General features: G+C 36.6%; 2 protein-coding genes across 6 annotated transcripts in view; one reads left to right on the top strand and one right to left on the bottom strand.

Moving 5' to 3' along the window:
- SNX14 (sorting nexin 14) overlaps nucleotides 1-22,688 on the bottom strand; it is a 74,619-nt gene that overhangs the window by 45,827 nt on the left and 6,104 nt on the right. For 2 of the 5 annotated variants that reach the window (XM_061131471.1, XM_061131473.1), the window contains exons 2-11: nucleotides 18,898-19,018; nucleotides 17,684-17,760; nucleotides 17,524-17,602; nucleotides 13,516-13,559; nucleotides 11,550-11,637; nucleotides 7,019-7,103; nucleotides 2,415-2,571; nucleotides 1,027-1,102; nucleotides 274-318; nucleotides 91-171 (exon numbers count right to left, since the gene is read on the bottom strand). In XM_061131471.1, coding sequence (XP_060987454.1) covers nucleotides 91-171; nucleotides 274-318; nucleotides 1,027-1,102; nucleotides 2,415-2,571; nucleotides 7,019-7,103; nucleotides 11,550-11,637; nucleotides 13,516-13,559; nucleotides 17,524-17,602; nucleotides 17,684-17,760; nucleotides 18,898-19,018 — 853 coding nt within the window. The remainder of the gene's footprint in view (nucleotides 1-90; nucleotides 172-273; nucleotides 319-1,026; nucleotides 1,103-2,414; nucleotides 2,572-7,018; nucleotides 7,104-11,549; nucleotides 11,638-13,515; nucleotides 13,560-17,523; nucleotides 17,603-17,683; nucleotides 17,761-18,897; nucleotides 19,019-22,688) is intronic. The other 3 variants (XM_061131474.1, XM_061131475.1, XM_061131472.1) reach the window with 2 other exon arrangements.
- Nucleotides 3,962-4,324, top strand: LOC133047976 (large ribosomal subunit protein eL37). Its single transcript, XM_061131477.1, has one exon. It carries the CDS (start codon nucleotides 3,983-3,985, stop codon nucleotides 4,274-4,276), a length of 294 nt encoding a protein of 97 aa, XP_060987460.1. The 5' UTR covers nucleotides 3,962-3,982; the 3' UTR covers nucleotides 4,277-4,324.

Here is a 22,688-nt window from a genome sequence, read left to right as displayed (position 1 = left end):
AACATGGGAAGAAGATTAAGTTAGAGCTATATAAATACGTGATAAAATTGTTTACATCAAAAGTAATAAGTTATTGCTGAAAATACTTACAGATGGTTTTTTATTTCTAGGTTCTGCAAATTTCTGCAAGAATGGAACTAAAGGGGAAGGCGGTTCAGTTGCTTTTTCAGGCTTTGAAGAGAGAATTAATTCAGTCAATTGTCATTTGATTTTACAAGTATATATCAAACTTCAATGCAATCTGAAATATTTTATAACATGTTCAATACTCACTGGACTGTCATCTATGAAGATGATAAGCAAATGATTCACAGTATCCTAATGGAAAATAATAAACATAGATCAAAATAATTTCATTAGTGTATTCTGCCCTGAATTCTGAAAGCTTCTATCAGATTATGAACGTTTCTGGAAAAACGACAAAGCAGAGCAGTGGCAAAGTACCTGTACTTATGCAACACAGAAGAACTTTTAAAAAAATCTACAATACCAGGTTCTCAACTTTTGTGGAAATGGAAAAAGAAAAGTTATTCTGACTTTGGCATTCAAAATGCTTATAAATTATCCCTACTTCTTCAAAATCTTACTGGATCGAAAGTAAAAGCAATTCAACTATCCATCAATAGATGAAAGAACAAAATGTGACATATATCTATAATGAAATACTACTCAGCCTTGAAAAGGAAAGGAATTCTGATATATGCTACAACATGCATGAACCTTGAGGATATTATACTATGTAAAATAAGCCAGATGCTGCATCATTCCACTAATCTAAGGTAACCAGAGTAGTCCAGTACATAGAGACAGAAAACAGTCAGGATGCAGAGTTGCCAGGCACTAGGAGGAATGGAGAATTACTGTTTATACAGGTACAGAGTTCGATTTTGTAAGATAAAAGGAGTTCTGGAGACAAGCAATGGTGATGGCTGCTCACCATTGAACTGTACATGTAATTTAAGATGGTAGATTTTACTTTATATGCATCTTATCACAATTAAATAAAAAAATTTTTTTACATCTTACTGGATCAGCTAGGAAATCCAAAGAAGGGAGGAACACCGAACCAGAGAGAATCTCTCTCAAAAGTAAGGTCAGCGATCTGGAAAAAAGAACAATATTGTACATATTTAGTGATTTACATCAGCTCTCACATAGGAATCTTGTTAATACGACTATGATTCAGGACATCTGGGGTCTGCCCTGAGAGTCTGCCATCTCTAACAAGCCACCAACTAATGCTCACACTACTGGTTCAGAGACCACACCTAGATTTCTTAACTGGTTAAAAGGAATACTATTAAGAGGGAAAAAGCATTTCCTCAGTAGGAGGAACTTGAGTGAGCATTAGAAAAACTCTACCTCAGAATATTAAAGTATATATTTATATATATTATTTTATATATATTATATATATGTGTAACAAATTAATAAGTAAAACTAATTTTAGTAGTATAATTACTGCGTGATTATAATATTTAAATCAATAAAACCATTTTTAAACTAAATATTTTATTTATTTAAAGTGTACCACTAAGAATAAGCCATGGTTGGATGTACAGTGCAGCACAGGGAAATACAGCCATGATTCTGCATGACTCTAAATAGAGTGCTTCCCTGGCATCTGAGACAGCAAAGCGTCTGCCTCCATGGCGGGAGACCTGGCTTCAATCCCTGAGTCGGGACGACCTCCTGGAGAAGGCAATGGTAACCACTCCAGTATTCTTGCCTGGAAAATCCCATGGACAGAGGAAGCTGGTAGGCTACATACAGTCGATGGGGTCGCAAAGAGTTGGACATGACTGAAAGACTTTCACTTTCTCTCACTAAACAAAGTATAATATATGAAAATGCTGAAGCACTATGCTACCTGAAAAGAGTGCTATAAATTAACCATAATTCAATTAAAGTAAATAAATAAAATAAACCATGGTCTTTATCTCTAAGGACCGTAAGAATAAGAGCAACAAACTTTATAGAATAATCTAAACATGCCCTTGCAGGAACAAGGGAGGCTGGCGGGACTAAACGACCTTTAACTGTCCTTTCCAAACTAGCCGTATAGTTTGTCCACTGTTTCTGCCATGAGTCCCAGTACGGATGTCGTTTCAAAGGAGCACCAGCGGTGTGACACAGTATAATGACATATAGTAAGAAACTTAATTTTTATGTTTATCTTTGATTTCCCACGATCAGTTTCTAGGAAAAAACTGTTAGCAATACAACATATCATGAATGTTCAGTGCCTAAAATGGCATTTTAAGACCTGATAAATTATATTTCTTAAATGGAAAAGTTTTCACATCATAGGATAACCTAAAGTTTTAGTGTATTCCTATTATGATCAAAAACAGCAATATACACCTGGCATGGTATGTAAATATTGCTATGACATTTTCCAGTCTTATTTATACCTGCAGTCTGTTGCTTTAGGAGGTAAAATATAAGGAAAAAGTAGTTCGGTAAGTTTCCTTAAATAATGTAATTCATCTCTTCGACTCCTCAAAGCCACATGAAGCTCTGGACCATATTCTTCTAAAGCAGCTTGCTGTAAAAACTCTGTATTTTCTACTATAAATACAGATAAGAAATAAACATTGGAAGAAGTTAACAGCAGTAAATAACTTCAGCCATTTCCACTAACAAACAGAAAATAATTTAACACAGCCATTCCTTTCTTAACCTTCCTTTCTTTCCAATATGTATTCTACCGGGAAACTTTTCCACAAAAAGAATGTAAAGAAGGTAATTTTCCTCTTTGCTGGAAGTTTTTAATTTATTCAAAATGAATTGATAAAAAAGCCCTTTCATCCTTGGTAAACAAAATTTTAAACTCAGGTCATTACAACTTATATTAAAATCAAAATTTTTAAGTGGAAAAAAACAAATAAAACGTCTTCCAGCACGCACAAAGCTTCTGTTATCAAGCATTACATCTTATTCATCCTCTGCAAATATTAAAAAATCCTTCTTAAAGCTCTTTATTATCTCTTCTTTCATGTCTTTCACGTCAAAATCAATCAGGTAACCCTTTAAATTATAGTATAGAAACGGGCTTCCTTGGTTAAGTTTTGCATCTTCTGCCCATAGTATAGGACAGAAAAGGTATAGAACTGTATACAGTGGAAGTCCATGAAGTTAGATTACTTACTAAACGTTAACTGATGATAAACGTTACACTAACAAAAGGTTTTCTTAAAGGCCAAGCACTAAACTAATACTTCAAAACTTAAAAATAATAGTATTGCCAATACTTTTTTACAGACCTCAAAAGAGTAGGAAAAAGAAGTCATGTTTTCCCCTTGCACTCTGGGCCAAATTTTAAAATGATGAAGTCTGTGAAGGGAATCTTAACTCTAATTCAATGGCATTTATTTTTTACTATTTACTTCTATTTCTATTGAGAGAATGCAAGCCCATTTACCAAAAAAAAAAAAAAAAAAGGCAAAAGCCAATACATACATTCCAAAGGTGTGAGAACTAAGAAGGTAAATGAAGGTTACCTGCACCAGAGGTACAAAAGCAGGACTGACAAAGATGGATGTGGCTTTCATACAAATGCATTTTATTTTATAATTATACAACTGTTTACCAAGCATTCTGCCCCAAGTATTCGGGGTACAGGTCTTTTAAAAATTTATATCATAAACAGGAATTTAAAATAAGAAGACTAAGCTGTGCTAAATTCCAGTTCTACTTACTAACTGATGATCTTAAATAATATAATCCCTTTGAGCCTCAGTTTCCCCCTCAGTAAACAGTCATTAAACCGATAACACTGAAAAGCTTCCATGTAAAATGCACAAGTAATTATAATATTTGATGCAATTAAGCATTTACACATAATATATAAATTCAATCACTAGACTGGACTCTACTAAGATGTGAGATTTTTGTAGTCTTAGCTAATGGAAAAATTTAAAAATCAGGCAGAAGATAAAAACATATGGAAGAGCTCTTTGGTCTCGGCGGCAGAAGCAAGATGACGAAGGGAACGTCGTCGTTTGGAAAGCGTCGGAATAAGACGCACACGCTATGCCGCCGCTGTGGCTCTAAGGCCTACCACCTTCAGAAGTCGACCTGTGGCAAGTGTGGCTACCCTGCCAAGCGAAAGAGAAAGTATAATTGGAGTGCTAAAGCTAAAAGACGAAATACCACCGGGACTGGTAGAATGAGGCACCTAAAAATTGTATACCGCAGATTCAGGCATGGATTCCGTGAAGGAACAACACCTAAACCCAAGCGAGCAGCTGTTGCAGCATCCAGTTCATCCTAAGGATTTCAACAATCAGTTGCGCAATAAATGTTCTGGCTTTAAAAAAAAAAAAAAAAACATATGGAAGAAGAAAACCTTAATACAAGTAGAAGCAAAATATAGATGCTGAAAAACAGGGTATGAATTAAACCCCACTAATCACCAGTATACCTCCTGCCTAATCAATGGACAGTTTTCAGACCATGAAAGGAAAAGTTCTCAGAATCCATGACAGAAAGATTTCTTTAGGATGAAAGACTGATATAATAAGGCCCTTCAACTACTACTGAATTTAAATTAAACCAAGGCTTCTAATGTATGTATTTTCAACGTGTCTAAGGATGACAGAAGTACTTACATAGAAAACCTCTTTGCAATTCCTACTCTCAAGAGGCAGATAAGGAGAGAACACCAAGACAGTAAAAATGAATATGGATAAAGAAGTTAACCTTTAATTACTTCCTGAGTATACAAAATTGTGTAGCCAAAAATATTTAGAAAACAAATGCATGCATGAAAGAGAAGAAAAATCAAAACCCTGAAAATCTTCTTACACGTCTAATTCACTGTTATAACATTTAGAACACCAGAACCTTTGGACAAATTGGAATCCTCCTAATACTTAGGTCTTTTAATTTTATGGACTTCATTAATTACTAATACAATGTCATTAATGAATCCAATCTAGCATTTTATGGTGATTTTGTAATTGAGGACCATTTTTTACATGAATAGTGGTAGCAAACTAGCAACCCTTCTCTTGCAAAGACTCAAGGATAAATTTCAGCACTCTCAGAAACAAAACAACTTGGAGATTTTATTAAACTGATCGATTCAACTAAAAGTAGAAAGATGAGTCTGTTTATTCATACCCTCAGTTCAAAGTGTTTGTCTATAAAAAAATTAAGACCATATTAAAAATAATTTTCCCACACAAAAACTTGCACACGAGTGACCAAGATGTCCTTGAGACAGTGAATGGGCAACTGCAGTACATCTAGACAACAGAATGTAATTGAGCACGAAAAAGAAATGAGCAATCCAGCCACAGAAGGCATGGAGATCCCTTAAATGCATAATTCTAAATGAAAGAAAGCAGTCTGCAAAGGCTACAGTATGATTCCATTTATGGAATTTATGACACTTGGAAAAGGCAAAACTGTAGAAAGAGTAAAAAGATCAGTGGTAGTCAGCGGTTCCTGGAGGAAAGAGAGAGGGATAAAACAGGTGAGACACAGGGGGCTTGGGGGCAGTGGAACACTCAGTGTGATACTGTGATGATAAACACATGGCATTAAGCATCTGTCAAAATCCACAGAATGTACAAGAAGAGTAAAACCTTAATGAAAACTACGGACTTTATTAATAATGTATCAATACTGGCTTATCAACTATAACAAATGTACCAACCAAGGCAAGACGTTAACAATCGGGAAGAGGGGAAACATACGGGAATCTCTAAAATATCTGCTCAATTTTTCTATAAACTTAAAACTACTCTAAAAACTAAAATTTACTAATTAAAAAACACATTTTCCATATTTTTTCCTGACAGTAAAGTAGCCTTAACGGAGTGACTACAATCTTCTGGCGTGATTTTGCCAGTGACAGGACAACAATTTTAAAAGTTAATTTTTTTTTTGTTTAACATTTAAATTATACATATTTAAACTTTTCTACTTTTTAACTACATTGAAGGTAAAACTTCTTAATTGTTATATAAGACAAAAACATAAGAGTTTAAACATGTAATATAAACTGGTTCTCGTACCTGAGGAATGATTCATACCAAATGACAAATAAACTAATAATTTAACTTCCACTCTACCTAGAACACAATTTCCTCAAATATACTGTGACTATATGAATTGATGTTATGAGAAGGGAGAATCGGTTCCAAGCTCAAATGGGTCTAGGATGTTCCGGGTTATACAAAGGTAAAGCTGTATCTTTGCTGCAAGACTACTGAGAGGTTTTGGACTGCTAATACTTACTGATAATTTCCAGAAGAGGAATACCATACATCGTAATTACCAGTCTCACAAAGAACTAAATATAGAGTATGTAAGTAATTTTGCTTAAGAAGTATACTTCAGCTTGATCTAAGAGCAGGAAAAGCCCCAAAGGAAGATTTCACTTGTTCAGTCAGCAAACATTTGATGAGTATGTATTATGCACACATCATGACAGCATACAGCCCAGGACACATGTGAGGGACTGAAAACGGGGCATCCTGGCCAAAGTATAGCACACGCTGAGGGACAAGAGTAGACCAAACAACTTAACGACACAGGAAAGGATTTAAATATAAGACAGCTTTGACTCCATAGCAGTTGCTAATTTTTTTTTTTAAAGTAGGGAGGTAACAGGATTGTGGTATTGTGAAATTAACATAGTAACAGTATACAGGATAGGCTAGGTCAAAACTGTTGAAATCATTAAGGAAAAAGGAGAGAAGACTTGTGAGAGATACCACAGAGGAAGTAACGAAGGCGGCAAAGGATCCACTCAAAAAAAAAAAACAGACAAGGTTCATCAATAATATACCTAACAATTAATGACTGTACTTTAATTTTCATAGATTCTTGAGTTCACACAACCACTTGTATTATTAATAAATTACTGAAAAGGACTTCAGTTGAAACACAAACTCTCACAGCATTTATGAATATATCACTTAATTTATTAGTACTCAGATATTTAGGGAAAAGTTGGCATATAAAAACAAAATCACTCAAACTTCGGAGCAGGAAATTGTATTACCTTTCTGACTGGCTTTAACAATCACTTCTATATGCTTCATTGCTGCTTTTAATAGTTTCTTGGTGATAATAGATGGAATATCCACCTAGAAAAATTCAACATTAAAATAAAAACTTTTAAAATAATTCATCTCTAAGTTACAGTGGCAGGAACACTATATTTAAGACATTGGGACAAAGATCTTAAAAATTAGCTGTACTGAATGAAGTAAGTCAGAAAGAGAAAAACAAATACCATGTATTAACACATATATATGGAATCTAGAAAGCCAGTACTGGTGAACCTGTCTGCAGGGCAGCAGTGGAGACACAGGCATGGAGAAAGACTTCTGGACAGGGAGTCTGGGGAGGAAAAGGGAGGGTGGGGCAGACGGAGAGAGGAACACGGAAACATACACGCTGCTGCTGAGTCACTTCAGTCCTGTCCGACTCTGTGCGACCCCACAGACGGCAGCCCACCAGGCTCTTCCGTCCCTGGGATTCTCCAGGCAAGGATACTGGAGTGGGTTACCCTTTCCTTCTCCAACGCATGCATGCATGCCAAGTCGCTTCACTCATGTCCAACTCTGTGCGACCCTATGGACAGCAGCCCACCAGGCTCCTCTGTCCACAGGATTCTCTAGGCAAGAATATTGGAGTGGGCTGCCATTTCCTTCTCCGAACATATACACTACCGTATGTAAAACAGACAGCCAATGGGAAGTTGCTATATGACTCCGGGAACTCAAACCGGGGCTCTGCAACCATCTAGGGGGTGGGATATGGGTAGGAGTATCAAGAGGGAGGGGACACATGTACACCTAGGCTGATTCATGCTAATGTTTGGCAGAAACCAACACAATATTGTAAAGCAATTATCCTTCAATTAAAAATAAATAAATTCTAAAAAAATTTTGTATTATTAGGAATCTTTTGAAAACGTAATTTAAAAGCACTTTACATTCTTAGACCATATTGATTATAACTTCAGACAGTTTTACTATCACAATAATTAAAATATACCTTAACAGCCATACTTTATACACTAAATTTTTCCCATGAAATTAGTGTCTTTATTCTTGACTTATTTCTTTACTGTATTTGTTCTAAATGTATTCAAGAAAAAAATGTCAAGCAGCTTATCATTCCTTTGAGGTTATAAATTTGTGTTAACTAAGGCTGCTTGAAAATAAACTTTTCATTCAGATTACAAGACAAATCCTGCTTTCAGGATTCTATTTTGGAATAATACTAAGTTTCATTTTTCCCCACAGGCAATTTTCAACTTAAAGACTGGAAACTATAATGACTAGGGTAGGTTAATAAGTGAATTAGAAGCGTACATGAATACACATAAAAGAGACAGAAAATAAAATAACTACCAAAAAAAAAAAGCCCTATGAATTAAGTAAATCACCAAAAGCATGTCTATTAGACTTCAACAGGCTTATCTTCCATCACAAAGTTCAACACATTAGAGTCTCCCTTTATCAAAGGCACGAGAAAATTGCATCCCAACAGTGTTATTTTGTGTTAACTTTTCAATTATTTTTAAATTCTTCACTAAGGAAGAGGGAAAACATTACAGTCTGATCAATCTATTAAGTGTAATGACTCATAAGCCCCCAATATTAGTGATTTACTAGTAAAACCCAGAGCAGTTTATAGGTATCTTTCAGCTGTGAATACCAAACATGTTCAGAAAGGGGCTGTTTCTGCTAGCAATATGCCTTTTTGCAAAATAATATTACTCTTCATTTACCCCTGCCCTCTTGGTACTCAGTGATTATAAATTAGTTCCATATTTGTCAAATAAACAAGACGTCTTTGTTTTCAAGTATTTTGTAAAATCTCGTCTTCTGAGAACACACGTGAAAATTTTCACTTGCAAGTTTCATTTTAGAGACTTCAGGTCAAAGTCAAAATGAATAAAACAATCAGTTTGTCACTAAACTTCGATTTAAAAAAAAACACTGTGGACCTTAAATGATTGTGTTCATTATCCCAAAACCCCCAAGTTACATTATTCAGGCAAGGTTACCAAAGATAGAACACTGTACTAGGAATAACATGACCCAGGCCTAATCTTCTGCCCATCCATTACCTCTGACACTCTGACAAAGAGTATTACTAACCTTCTACAAAATGAGTACGGTAAAGACCCACTTATCTCCCAGAACAGTATGCAGATAAAATGAAAACATATATAGCATAAAATCCAAAAAGTGGCAAAATATTTGGAAATCATATATTTAATGAAGGAAATATACCCAGAATAGATAATAAACTCATATATCTCAGTAATTAAAAGACAAATAACTCAGTTTAAAACATGGGCCAAAAATGTTAATATACATTTCTCCCCCCAAAAAAGATATACAAATGGCCAGCCAATAAGCATCTAAGAAGATGCTCAACATCATCAGCCATGAGGTGAAGTGAAAGTCGCTCAGTCATGTCTGACTCAATGCAACCCCATGGACTAGACAGTCCATGGAATTCTCCAGACCAAATACTGGTGTAGGTAACCTTTTCCTTCGCTAGGGGATCTTCCCAACCCAGGGATCGAATCCAGGTTTCCTGCATTGCAGGCAGATTCTTTACCAGCTGAGCCACACAGGAAGCCCAAGAATACTGGAGTGGGTAGCCTATCCCTCTTCTCCAGGGGATCTTCCCAACCTAGGAATTGAACCAGAGTCTCGTGCATTGCAGGCAGATTCTTTACCAATTGAGCTTTCAGGGAAGCTCCATCAGCCACAGGGAAAGGCAAATCAATGCCACAATGAGATATGACTTCATGTCCATTAGCATGGTTAGAATCAAAAAGTGAAATAATAATTAGTTATGGCAGGGATGTGGAGAAATCAAGACTCATACACTGCTGGTGGGAATGGAAAATGGTGCACTCACTTAGGAAAAGAGTCTTTGACAGTTCCTCAAAAAAATGGTTTAAACATAAACCATCTAACCCAGTAATTACATTTATAGGTAAAATCAAGAGAAAGGAAAACAAATATTCCATACACATTCTCCCCGCAAAAAGACTTGTACACAAACCCCATGGTGGCATTATTCACAATAGCCAAAAGGTAGAAACAATCCAAATGTCCACCGATGACAGACAAATAAACAAAATGTGGCATATCCATACAATGGAATATTATTCAGACATAAAAAAGAATAAGTACTGACGCAGGTACAACAGGACGACATGAATAGACCTCAAAAATATCATGCAAAGTGAAAACAATCACAAACATTATGCTAAATGAAAGCAAGTAATCACAAACACTATCGAAAGGGTTTCACAGTTAACATGTACTATATTCAGTCAACCAACAATCTCGTCATTGGACGTCAGTTTTCCTTTTCAGTCTTCCTTATTATAAGGTATACTGCAATGAATCTTTGAATATACATGTTTCCACTCTATTTCTTTAAAATATACTAAAAAAAATGGAATTATACTTGAGAGTACAGACACTTTTAAGTCTTTCAATAAAGATTACCAAACCCCCTTCCAGGGTAAGTTATATCAATTTGAACGTGTACTTGCTTTCCCTGTTTCTCATCACTGCTAAACACTATCATTCTTTTTTCTTTCCTAACCTGATAGGCACAAGAATGGTATCTCATCAAAAGACAACGTATTTTCAAATATTAACTGGCACTTTTATATTTTTCTTTTGTGAACTACTTATTCATAATTTTTTGCATGTTTGCTACAGTGGTTGATTGTATTGCTCATTTCTCAAATAGGTATAGAAACATTTAACAAGAATTTATCTTTATTACTGGCAGAGATACAGATCACAAATTTATTATCAGTATGTTCAATATATAGAACTCACAAGGCAGTAGATAAGTATTTGTGTCTACAGTCAACACAGTTAAGTATATATACATGTGAGTGAGTGAGTGAGTGAAGTCGCTCAGTCGTGTCCGATTCTTTGCAACCCCATGGACCGTAGGCTACCAGGCTCCTCCCTCCATGGGATTCTCCAGGCAAGAGTACTGGAGTGGGTTGCCATTTCCTTCTCCAGGGGATCTCCCCAACTCAGGAATCGAACCCGGGTCTCCTCCATTGCAGGCAGACGCTTTAACCTCTGAGCCACCAGGGAAGCCCATATATATATATGTAAAACCTTAAACAAAATATGGCTTGAAATTTTTTTAAAGCATCATAATCATTACCATGTAGTTAGTAAATTCATCTAACAAGAATATGACTTTTTTTCTACAGTTGTCTTTTTATCTCTAATTGTTAAAACCCAAGATATCCAAACCTTAAAGAAAGCAAAATTGATCAGTTAATCAATAGTAATCCATTCATCTCTTAATCTAAAAAAATTAAAGGTAAAGAACAAGACGAACACATACAGCATGTGTGCTGAGTGGCTCCAGTCACGTACACTCTGGCCACCCCATGGACTGTGAGCCCACCAGGCTCCTCTGGCCATGGGGTCCTCCAGGCAAGAATACTGGACTGGGTTGCCATTTCCTTCTCCAACATATAGCACAGAAATTCCCAAATTCTCATTATAAATATATACCTTGTGAATCCTTCGAATTAAGACAGATGCAAAAAACCGTAATATAATTCTCAGCTCATCAACAAAGGACTCATCATCTGTTACATCCCTTCAATTGAAAAGAAAAGCAAGCATTTAGAAGTTCAAAGAAATACACAGCTTCCCTTTCTAGAAACCAAGAGAAGTCTAGAACTGACTCTTTTTCTATTTACTTATGCTATTTTTTAACAAACAGTGCATTATATTATGGAACAAAAGAAGAAACAAGAAAATAAAAATCTCCCATAATTCCAGTACCAAGACATAATTATTAACTAAATTATTAGATTTCCCTGCAGACATTCATGTGTACGTAGTCATATGTTTAAGATTTTTAAGATCATTTTCTAAACATCATCAAAGAAATATCTAAAAAACACAATAATTTTGAAAAGAAACAATTACACATAAAAGTTTGAATTAAATATTTATAGATAAATAATGTAAACTAATTCCAAAAGTAAGAAAAAAAAGTGTGTGTTCTATTTGAAAAAGAAAATAAATTGAAACTCAAAATGTTTTTAAACAGAAATTTTGACAACCTTCTCCTGAGTTTTCCTATAGCCTTGAGGTCCCTAGAAGAACTAGGACACTTTCCTAATCAAAGGCAAGATAGAAAGGTATGTATAATTTTCTGAACTAGAAGATGATGCTGTTAAGTCCCTTGAGAGAATAAAGAAGATAATTTTGTATCAATCATGGTTCCCACTATTAACTCCAAGGAAGGGAATATCATAGAATCAATAGCTATACAGGATACACACTAAGAAATACAGCCCGATTTTACATCTGAAAAGTTATAATGTGGGGGCAGGGTGGGGATGGGGTGGCAGTGGGGGAGTTTCACAACAGGATTCATTTTATAAAAGGCCTCACAATCAATTTACTTAAATGACAAATGCCCCATGTTTAGGACAGATGCCAATGTAAAAGTTGTATATAAGCTATACAGGCAAAAATAACATATTAAATGAGTATTAAATTTGTTTTAATTCACTATAGAGCAACTCAACTACTAGCATTTTTCTTTCCCGCAGCCACATAACTCAGCTTGTGGAATCAGTTCCCTGACCAGGGACTGAACCCAGGCCCACGGCAGTGAAAGTGTTGAGTCCTAGCCACTGGAAACCAGGGAAATCGCCTATTAGCATTTTTAAATTAGGAAATTCAAAATATACTGAATCACTCTAACATTAGGGAAGATATAATTAAATATTATAAGTCATATAGGTGTAAGTGTTCAAATATATAATTAAGTACATGATGCTTATGTAAGGGAGTGTTTTATTAAATGATTTCTGATTGTTAAATCAGACTTCTTTTTTCCCCCCAGATCTAGAGCATTTTCCATATTCCACTGAGCATAGGGGATTTGTACATCCGCATCAGATACCAAAAACAAAGCTACTTTGGAACAAAACATTAATTTTCCAGGAAGTCTACTGAAATTAACGTTCAGTTTAATTAAATACCTGAATAAAATTTTTTCTCTAAATGTACAACTAGTTCAAGTGTAAAAAGTGCATACAAAATAGTAAATCACTACAGTTGGGAGTCATATGGAACTATACAAGTTACCATTCTTTCAAAAGGTAGCCTAGGGTTTTTCCCTCTTTGCTATCACTAAACTGTTAATTGATTACCTACATTAATGGTTCTTAAGAGACCACTGTGCCTCCTAGGTAAATTTGGCAATCTCTGAAGACATTTTTGGTGATCACAACCAAGGGGAACAAGGAGTACCACCAGCATTCACTGGGAAAAAGTCAGGGGTGCATTAAATACCCTATAATGTACAGTATAAGGTCCCCATAACAAAGAATTATGCGGCCAAAAATATCAATAGTGCCAACACTGAGAAATCACAATCTATACTAAAAATGCATCATTAGCACACTTAATGGGATTCATTATACTACAGAAAAAAGGTCTTATAGGAAGAACTTACCTGTACCAGGGGTAAACAAAGTTTTCCAACACTAATTCAAGAACCTGCATAAAAATTATTTTTTAAGAAAAATCAAGTTATTTAATTCTGGGAAAATAAACTCTAATACTAAGAAATATATAATAAAAACTAAGCTTAGTATCCCAAATATTGACATCTAGTATCATACATGACAAAATGTCTGTCGACTTCACATGGCTGTGATGATAAAAAGGGACATGTGGGAAAACACTCTGAAAACCATAAAACTTCATTAAAAAGAAAAATTACTATCAGAATGACACACACATTTTAAAATATTTCCAGAATTTAAAAAAATAAATAAATCTAAATTGTTCCTGATTCTGAAGATTCACTGAACCAAAAAAATTCGTGGAAAGAATCCTATTTCTTCTATGAAATTATTCTAAATTCTATGGAAAGAAGGAAAATAATAGGCCAGTCTTTTGCACTCCTAATGCCCTCTCTAAGTCAGTACTCCCAGGATAAAATGAAAAAACAAACATATAAGACTTAGGGGACTTCCCTGGTTCTGGTGGTCCAGCGGTTAAGACTCCATGCACCCAATGCAGGGGGCACAAGTTCAATCTCTGGTCAGGGAACTAGAGTGTCAGTGATTATCTTTCAAGGGAGGATAGAGACTAGACGGGAGAATGAACAGGACTTCTGGGTGCTAATGATGTTTTTGTTTCTTGATCTGAGGGCTGGTATACGAATATGCTCAGTTTTGTGAAAACTTTCTAAGTTATATCTAAAAAAGTTACAAAACAAAAGAACCCCTTGGTGTTAAACCTTCAATTTCTTGAACCTGGGTGGAACAGTATAATTTTTAAAAGGACTTGCAGCAGTGGGCGTTAACTTTAAAAAGCACTAGGGATGAAATGTTGTGAAGTAATTAGCCTCCAACTAATTAAAAAAAATAAAAATAAAAAGCACTAGGGAGGTAATGAAACAACATCTAATCTGACTATATACCTTCTCTGGCTCAGTAATGAAGATTGTGGACTCTCTACATACTCAGGCAACAAGATTTGGGTTTTTTATTACAAAAACTAAGCATCAGTGATATCAGCTGGAAAAATAAGATGCATAGAGACAGGGTTAGGACACAGAGAGGAGACTAGAAAGCTTATCATTAAACATTTCATCTTACATTATTCCCCAAATCCAACCAGAAGTCCTACTGATTTTACATCCTAGCTCTTTTCTACATCTTCTCACCCCTATATATAGTCTCTAAATCAGTCTCCCTCCTTCCAAGTTAGCTCCCTTCCATCCTCCATAAAATTGTCAAAGTGGTCTAAAGTAAGTATTTGACCACATCACACACCTGCATGAAACCATCAATATAACAAACCACACATCAAAATAAGAAAGGTGGAGCTGCACTGACTCTGAAAAGGCAAGAGAAAGCAGCATGCCAGCAGCTGTGCCCTTCTACTCCCTTTTCACCTCCCACTACCTCCTGTAGAGAACTGATGCTTCTGAACTGTGGTGCTGGAGAAGACTCTTGAGAGTCCCTTGGACTGCAAGGAGATCCAACCAGTCCATCCTAAAGGAGATCAGTCCTGAACATTCAATGGAAGGACTCACGCTGAAGCTGAAACTCAATTACTTTGGCCGCCTGATGTGAAGAACTAACTCATTGGAAAAGACCCTGATGCTGGGAAAGACTAAAGGCAGGAAAAAAAGGGGACAACAGAGGATGAGATGGTTGGATGGCATCACTGACTCGATGGACATGGGTTTGAACAAGCTCCGAGAATTGGTGATGGACAGGTAAGCCTGGCATGCTGCAGTCCACGGGGTCACAAAGAGTCAGACAAGACTGAGTGACTGAACTGAACTGAACATCCTATAAGTCACATCTGAAAACTCTCGTTACACAATTTGAAAATCACTGACATCTGTGATCAATTAAACATCTTCAGCATGGCCTTTTAAGTCTTTTGATGATCTGATTTCCAAAGGGTCATATAAAAATTGGTTATAAACTAAAGCAGTCCTGCATTTTAGACTGAGTTCTGCTACCAGCCAGCTATGATACTTGAGAAAATTATTAAAATGCTCTAAACCCTAGGTTTGGTAAAACCATCAAAAGTAGCACCTATTTCATAGGTTACATGAATAATGCAAGTACAGTGATTAGCACGATATCTACTATATAGTAAGTATTGAAAGTGTTAATCACTCAGTCGTGTCACTCTGCAACTCCATGGACTGTAGCCTGCCAGGGTCCTCTGTCCATGAAATTCTTCAGGCAAGAATACTGGAGTAGATTGCCATTTCCTCCTTCAGGGGATCTTCCCTACCCAGGGATCGAACCTGGTCTCCTGCACTGCAGGCAGATTCTTCACCGTCTGAGCCACCAGGGGAAGCTGTATAGTAAGTGATTGATAAACACTAGCTACTAGAGCATGGTCTCTTCGTTGCCCACATTCACCTTCACATTTCACCCTCCAGCTTACAGAACTGTCCACCCAGTTTCAAAGCCTCTCTTTCCTTCCAAAAACTCTTTCCATACCCTGGAACACCCTCTCCCTGTCACTATCAGGCTTGCAGACATCTAGTTACACTTCCTGACTGCCCCTCTCTGCAGTTATGCACTTCCTCCTCTGTCCTAATGACATACCTTGTATGTTCCTTCCATAACTGACCGCATTACATTATACTGCGCATGTCTATTTATATGCCTGCCTCCCCTCCTAGACCAAAGCTCCCAGAAGAAAGGAAGCATATTTTATTTCTTTTTATTCCTAGAAAGTAGTCTAGTTCCTGCCTATAGCAAGACCTCAGAAAATGGTTTTTAAATATTAGAGCTAATATTTACTCAACACCAATACGTGTCAGGCACTAGTTCAAAAAATTACATAAGTTCTTTCAGATTTTATAAAGAAATAAAGTGTCAAACTACTACAATTACTATTCCCCTAGAAGTCTTGTCTTCAAAAGACCTCAAATCAGCATTCTCAAATAGAAATATGTCAGCCACATATATAATTCCAAATTTTCTAGTAATTATACTTTTAAAACAATAAAAACAGGTGAAGTTAATTTTATGATCTGTCTTACTTAATCCAATATACCCAAAATATTATCATTTTTAACATATAATCAATGTAAAATATATAGTAGGATATTTTACATTTCTTTTTCCTTAAGAAGTTCTCAAAACCCAGTACGTATTTTACATATACAGCGTATCTCAGTTAGGACTAATATATTTCAAGTATTTATTAACAGACACATGTAGCTAGTTGCTACCATATTGGAAAGCACAGTCTTAAATCCAGGAATCTGGAGGATGAAAAAGAGTTTAGAGAAGAAATGGAAAAAGGAAAATGCCAATAATTCCGCATTTATGCAGCACATTTTTTAGCCAGGGAAGGATTCAAAGTGGAAAAAGTGACAATTAGGCAAGACTCAGATGTCTGATGCTGCTCTTCCACTCATCAGCAAGGAGTTTAATTCAGTGCGAATTTGTCAGATGCCAACAATGCACCTGGTCCCTGCACTTGGTGCTGGGGACAAATGAGATCCAGTCCCTGCCTTCAAGGACTTGACAGCTTTCTCAGATGGACGGTGAAAACAAGTCTCTCAGAGAAATAACTAAAGATGGTATGTTACCAAAAAGATACATATAAAATGTGACTGCCACAGAGATAAGAGATCACGCTTCCTATTCCTATATTATGCAGAAACAGTGAAATGTATCCTGTTCTCTGCTCCATTCTGGTTATTTCTCCTGCCATATTATAAAAAATGACTATTTCTTAAAGAGATAAACAGTAACTAGGTAAAACTACTTTCTTTGGCTAAAATGTCCATTTTTATTAGATATGGAATTAAAAAACACTTTTGGCTTACAATTCAAGTTGTGTAACAATCAACTATCTAACCAAGAATTGATTAGGTGGCATTTATTAAAATGCTCCATGATTCCACTTCCCATAAGTATTTAACATGTTCTGCTTGGGTACACACAGCAATATTAATTAAATCAGTTACCTCTGAGAGAGACGCATCAACCTTAGAAGAAATTTTCAGGTCTAGCCATGGCTGGTAGTTCTCAAGTAGCAAGGAAGGCCTAAAGAAAATCATACAGTTAAATTGCCTGAAAACCAAAACTTAATGGAAAGGATCAACAAATTAAAAGTGTTTAACTTACCTATGTCGCTTACATTTCACCTTACCACAAACAGCACAGCTACGACCTTGAGGAAACAATTCCTGAAGTCCTAATTGCTAAAAAAGGGAAGTGGGGAGACTTGTCTTTACATCACACATCATATTTACTAAAGAGAATCAACTTTTCAAAAACTTGTTAATCAGTGTACAAATTCAGAGGACATGATTTTTTTTTTTGTCTGCTTTAACATTGAAACTATTCTTTACAATAAATAATTCTTGCTATACCAAACTGCCAACAGGAGAAAAATAGCAAATGAAATGCTTTATAACAACTAAGCGAAATTTCCAAGCTTAACATTAAAGTCAATTGCTACACTCACTTATTTAAAAAAAAAAAATCCATCTATATTTGAAAATGATACTCTGCTGCAAAAGTATAAGAAAAAATTATTTTCTATTTCTCCAAAACCTTTAATCAATGAAAGAGAACATATGCGATAACTAGTAAGCTTCCTGACCAAACATGGGGCACCACTTACAGCTCTATTTCCTCTGAGCAGAAATATCAACCAACCTAAGATGAGGGACTGCATCTACTTGAAGAATTATCACGGCAGACTTCAAGATATCCCACTCAATCCTGATCTACACTCGTGGGACTTTACCTACCAGAGACAGACTCAACACAGTAGCACCTTCATCAAAGTTCAGATATACAAAACAAATTATTTTGGTTAAGCAAACTGCCTGATTATTTGTTTCTATGAAGCAAACAGACATCCATGGAACAATGAGTTCCCAAGTTGCGTCTGTGCCTCAGGATCACCTGGAAAACTTTCAACAAGTACTAATTACAAGGTCTTAGCCCAGAACTATTCAATCAAATTCCGGGGTTAGAGCCCAGGAACCTGTATTTTTGTAGATTCCTTAGGTGATTCTACTGTGCAAGCAACTTTGGGAACCTCTAATTTACTGTCCTCATAGTTAATGTGAAGTTAGAGGACACTAAAATTGTGGACCCAATTTTCTGAGAATTTTGAATTTTCTCTTTCTAGCTCCCCTAGAACTATACACTTTAAAAATGTACACAGATGCAAACTTCACTCTGAAAATGTTCTGATGTCTTCCATTATTAAATTACAGCAGATAGCTTTCTTAGAAATCACTGCTTTAACATGCTTTCAAGAATAATATCAAACAGCATAGAATCATATATACTGACTCTCTTAAAGATTAGAACACATGTTTTACCTTAGGTTTGTATTTTATCATGAAGAATATATTTGGTAACAGAGAATCAGGTCCCAATGAGCAGTAAAATGTGACAACTCCGGCAACAAACGACCAGAAGATCATTAAAACATGAAGATACCTTAGAAATAAATGAAGGCAATTATTAGAACCAAAAACACATATAAAACTAATCTGTGCCTTCATTGATTTAAAGAGTATTTAATTAACCATCTCCAGTATCAGGCTGATGCAATTCCTCCAGTCATGTTTTCTGTAATATACTTATTAACTGTAAGAATATTATAATGTTTGCTATCAAAAGTATATTTCATTTAAAGTATAAAGAAGTATAAATCCCCAATATTTCATAACTTGGCACCTAGGTGGTCATGTTTAACTAGCCAATACTACATTTTTCCAGAATATCTTCTAATGATAGTGTAGTATTCATACCCCATCAAAATTCTGATTATTTTGCATTAAATCAAAACAAAAATTGCACTGCGGGCCCACTGAGTGCGACACAGTACTAGGTTCTGGGGACGTGGTGAGAACAGCGCTGTGTCTGTCTGCGTGGGAAGCACTACCCAGCGGGTGTAGCAGGTAAGGAGATGAGTCCAACACAGCGTGCGGATGTGTTCTCTGCTGTGACAGAGGAAGGACGCATGATATGAGAGCCCTAAGGCAGAAAGCGCAACTCAAACTTAAGAAAAGCTTTTTGCAGAGAAAACTGTGTCTCTGGAAAAACTTAAAGAATGACTAGGAGAAAACCGACAGAAGAGGACAGGGTAGAGGAATGAGGGGAACTCAAGCTTGAGAGAACAACGTGGGCTAAGGAAGATCTGTGCATAGTTCCAAGGAAGAAGTGGCCTTGAGATGAACCTAAAAAAAAAACAAGCCATAGGCATATGACTTAATGTCAGTAGGTCACATTACCGTGTCGCAACACAGTCAGTCCTCACACTGCACACTCTTCAGTTACCATGGTTTTGTGAAGCACCAGCCCCTCAACAACTCTAACCGTGAGTAAGGACACAGAGTTCAAACTCTGGTGCCAGCTCTTCAGTTCACAAATCACTACACAGTAAGAGAATGAAGCCAAGCCACAGAGAGAAGCGGGAAAATCAGGGAGATGCAAAAAGTATTTCAAAGTTTCTGAGGCACAGCTACTCCCCAGTACTGCACTTACATAAGCATCCAATGATTCCCCTCTCTGCCCAACCCAGAGAGAGATGAGTTCCTCTCATTTACCATCAAGAGTCCTGAGTAATACCCAGGAGACAATGAACAGCTTAACAAGATTTTAAGAATTTTTAAGAGTTTTAAGAAGGAAAGCACTATCATCAGATTGTATAATCAGAAAACCACTCTGGCAGCAATACGGAGCATCGTCTAAACTGGAAACAAGCAAGCTAATTAGAAAGCTGCTGAAGCAGTTAATCTAGGAAATCTATGGATGGCCTGTAGAGACTTAGAGATAAAAAGAAGCTGACTGTTTTGAGACACCTAGGAGGAAGAATTAAGAGGACTAAGTAGGGGAATTCCCTGGTGGTCCAGTGGTTAGGACTCCACACTTTCACTACAGGGAGCAGGGGTTTGAATGCTGGTCGGGGAACTAAGATGCTGAAAGCCAAATAGCTGGACCAAAAAACACCTGGCTGTTGTGTTTTTGCTTTTTTCTGCCACTCTGCACAGCTTAAGGGATTTTAGTTCTCCAACCAGGGAGAACCAGGGATCAAATCCAGGGTCTCCACAATGAGAGCTCAGAGTCCTAGTCACTGGACCACCAGGGAATTCCCTCAAAAAACAAAGTAAAAAAGAGGACTAAGTAGTTGATTAGATATAAGGAGAAGAGAGAAATAAAAAATCAGTTCCTTTTGGACATGCTGAATTTCAGGTTTCTCAAGATGCACCAAGCAGAAATGAGCTGGACATGACTGAGTGACTTTCACTTTCACTTTCAAGATGTGCCAAGCAGAAATGTTCCATAACCAGCCAGGTTTTGGGTAGTTTACATCTCTGCAGAGAATACTGGCCTAGGATAAAGGTTTGGGAATTACCAGCATGAAGATCACTGAAGTCATGGCAATGAATGTCATGACCAGAGACAAGCTGCAAACTGAAAAATGAAGAGAACATGACATATTTAAGAAATAAGCAGAAGAGAAATCGATAAAGGAATCTAGGAATTAGAAGAGTTGAGAAGAAAAACAGGGGTCAAGTCATAAAGGCTGTCAAGATTTTAAAAAAGAATAAGTGAAGAAAACATTTCAACAAGAATGAAGTAATTAAACATGATCAAATATTTGTAAAATAAAGTAAGAGAGATGGAGAAGTGTCCACTGGTTTCAGCAACAAGAGAGATACTGATGAACTAGGCAAAACAATTTTAGTAGGATGTAATATGCAGGTCAGGAAGCAAGTAAGAACTGGACATGGAACAACAGACTGGTTCCAAATAAGAAAAGGAGTACGTCAAGGCTGTATATTGTCACCCTGCTTATTTAACTTATATGCAGAGAACATCATGAGAAATGCTGAGCTAGAGGAAGCACAAGCTGGAATCAAGATTGCCGGGAGAAATATCAATAACCTCAGATATGCAGATGGCACCACCCTTATGGCAGAAAGTGAAGAAGAACTAAGGAGCCTCTTGATGAAAGTGAAAGAGGAGAGTGAAAAAGTTGGCTTAAAGCTCAACATTCAGAAAACTAAGATCGTGGCATCTGGTCCCATCACTTTATGGCAAACAGATGGGGAAACAGTGGAAACAGTGACTGACTTTATTTTTCTGGGCTGCAAAATCACTGAAGATGGTGACTGCAGCCATGAAATTAAGAGACACTTACTCCTTGGAAGGAAAGTTATGACCAACCTAGACAGCATATTAAAAAGCAGAGACATTACTTTGCCAACAAAGGTCCGTCTAGTCAAGGCTATGGTTTTTCCAGTAGTCATGTATGGATGTGAGATTTGGACTGTGAAGAAAGCTGAGCGCTGAAGAATTGATGCTTTTGAACTGTGGTGTTGGAGAAGACTCTTGAGAGTCCCTTGGACTGCAAGGAGATCCAACCAGTCCATCCTAAAGGAGACCAGTCCTGGGTGTTCATTGGAAGGACTGATGCTGAAGCTGAAACTCCAATACTTTGGCCACCTGATTCGAAGAGTTGACTCATTGGAAAAGACCCTGATGCTGGGAGGGATCGGGGGCAGGAGGAGAAGGGGACGACAGAGGATGAGATGGCTGGATGGCATCACCGACTCAATGGACATGAGTTTGGGTAAACTCCAGGAGTTGGCGATGGACAGGGAGGCCTGGCGTGCTGCGGTTCATGGGGTCACAAAGAGTCGGACACAACTGAACGACTGACTGACTGAAAAGACTATTTATAAATAAGACTCATTATGGTTGGCGTAATGGATAGACAGGCTCATGACAAAGCATATAAAAATACTGTAAAATGTTAATCATAATTGATCATTTACTATAAATTTCAACACTGCTGTATATTTAAAACTTTTCATCATAAAATATTGGAGGATAAAGTTCTAACAGATTCAGGGAAATCTGAACAATGACTAGATATTTTAAGGATGCTAACAGCGTTTTTATTGTGAAATGGTATTGTGAAATGAAATTTCCCTGGTGGTCCAGTGGTTCAGACCTTGCCTTCCAGCACAGTGGGTATGGGATCAATCCCTGGTCAGGGAACTGAGATCCCACATGCCTCCAGGCCAAAAAGTCAAAACAATAATGTAACAAATTACAATAATGTAACAAATTTTACATAGAGACTTTAAAAATGGTC

This window comes from Dama dama, chromosome 28, assembly GCF_033118175.1.
Source record: "Dama dama isolate Ldn47 chromosome 28, ASM3311817v1, whole genome shotgun sequence".
Classification (NCBI taxonomy): Eukaryota; Metazoa; Chordata; class Mammalia; order Artiodactyla; family Cervidae; genus Dama; species Dama dama.
Note: the sequence above shows the minus strand (reverse complement) of the source record. Positions and strands in the feature narration are given on the sequence as shown.

What these genes read in the sequence shown, in the direction of transcription:
- LOC133047976 (XM_061131477.1), top strand. Translation starts at nt 3,983, where the DNA reads ATGACGAAGGGAACGTCGTCGTTTGGAAAGCGTCGGAATAAGACGCAC.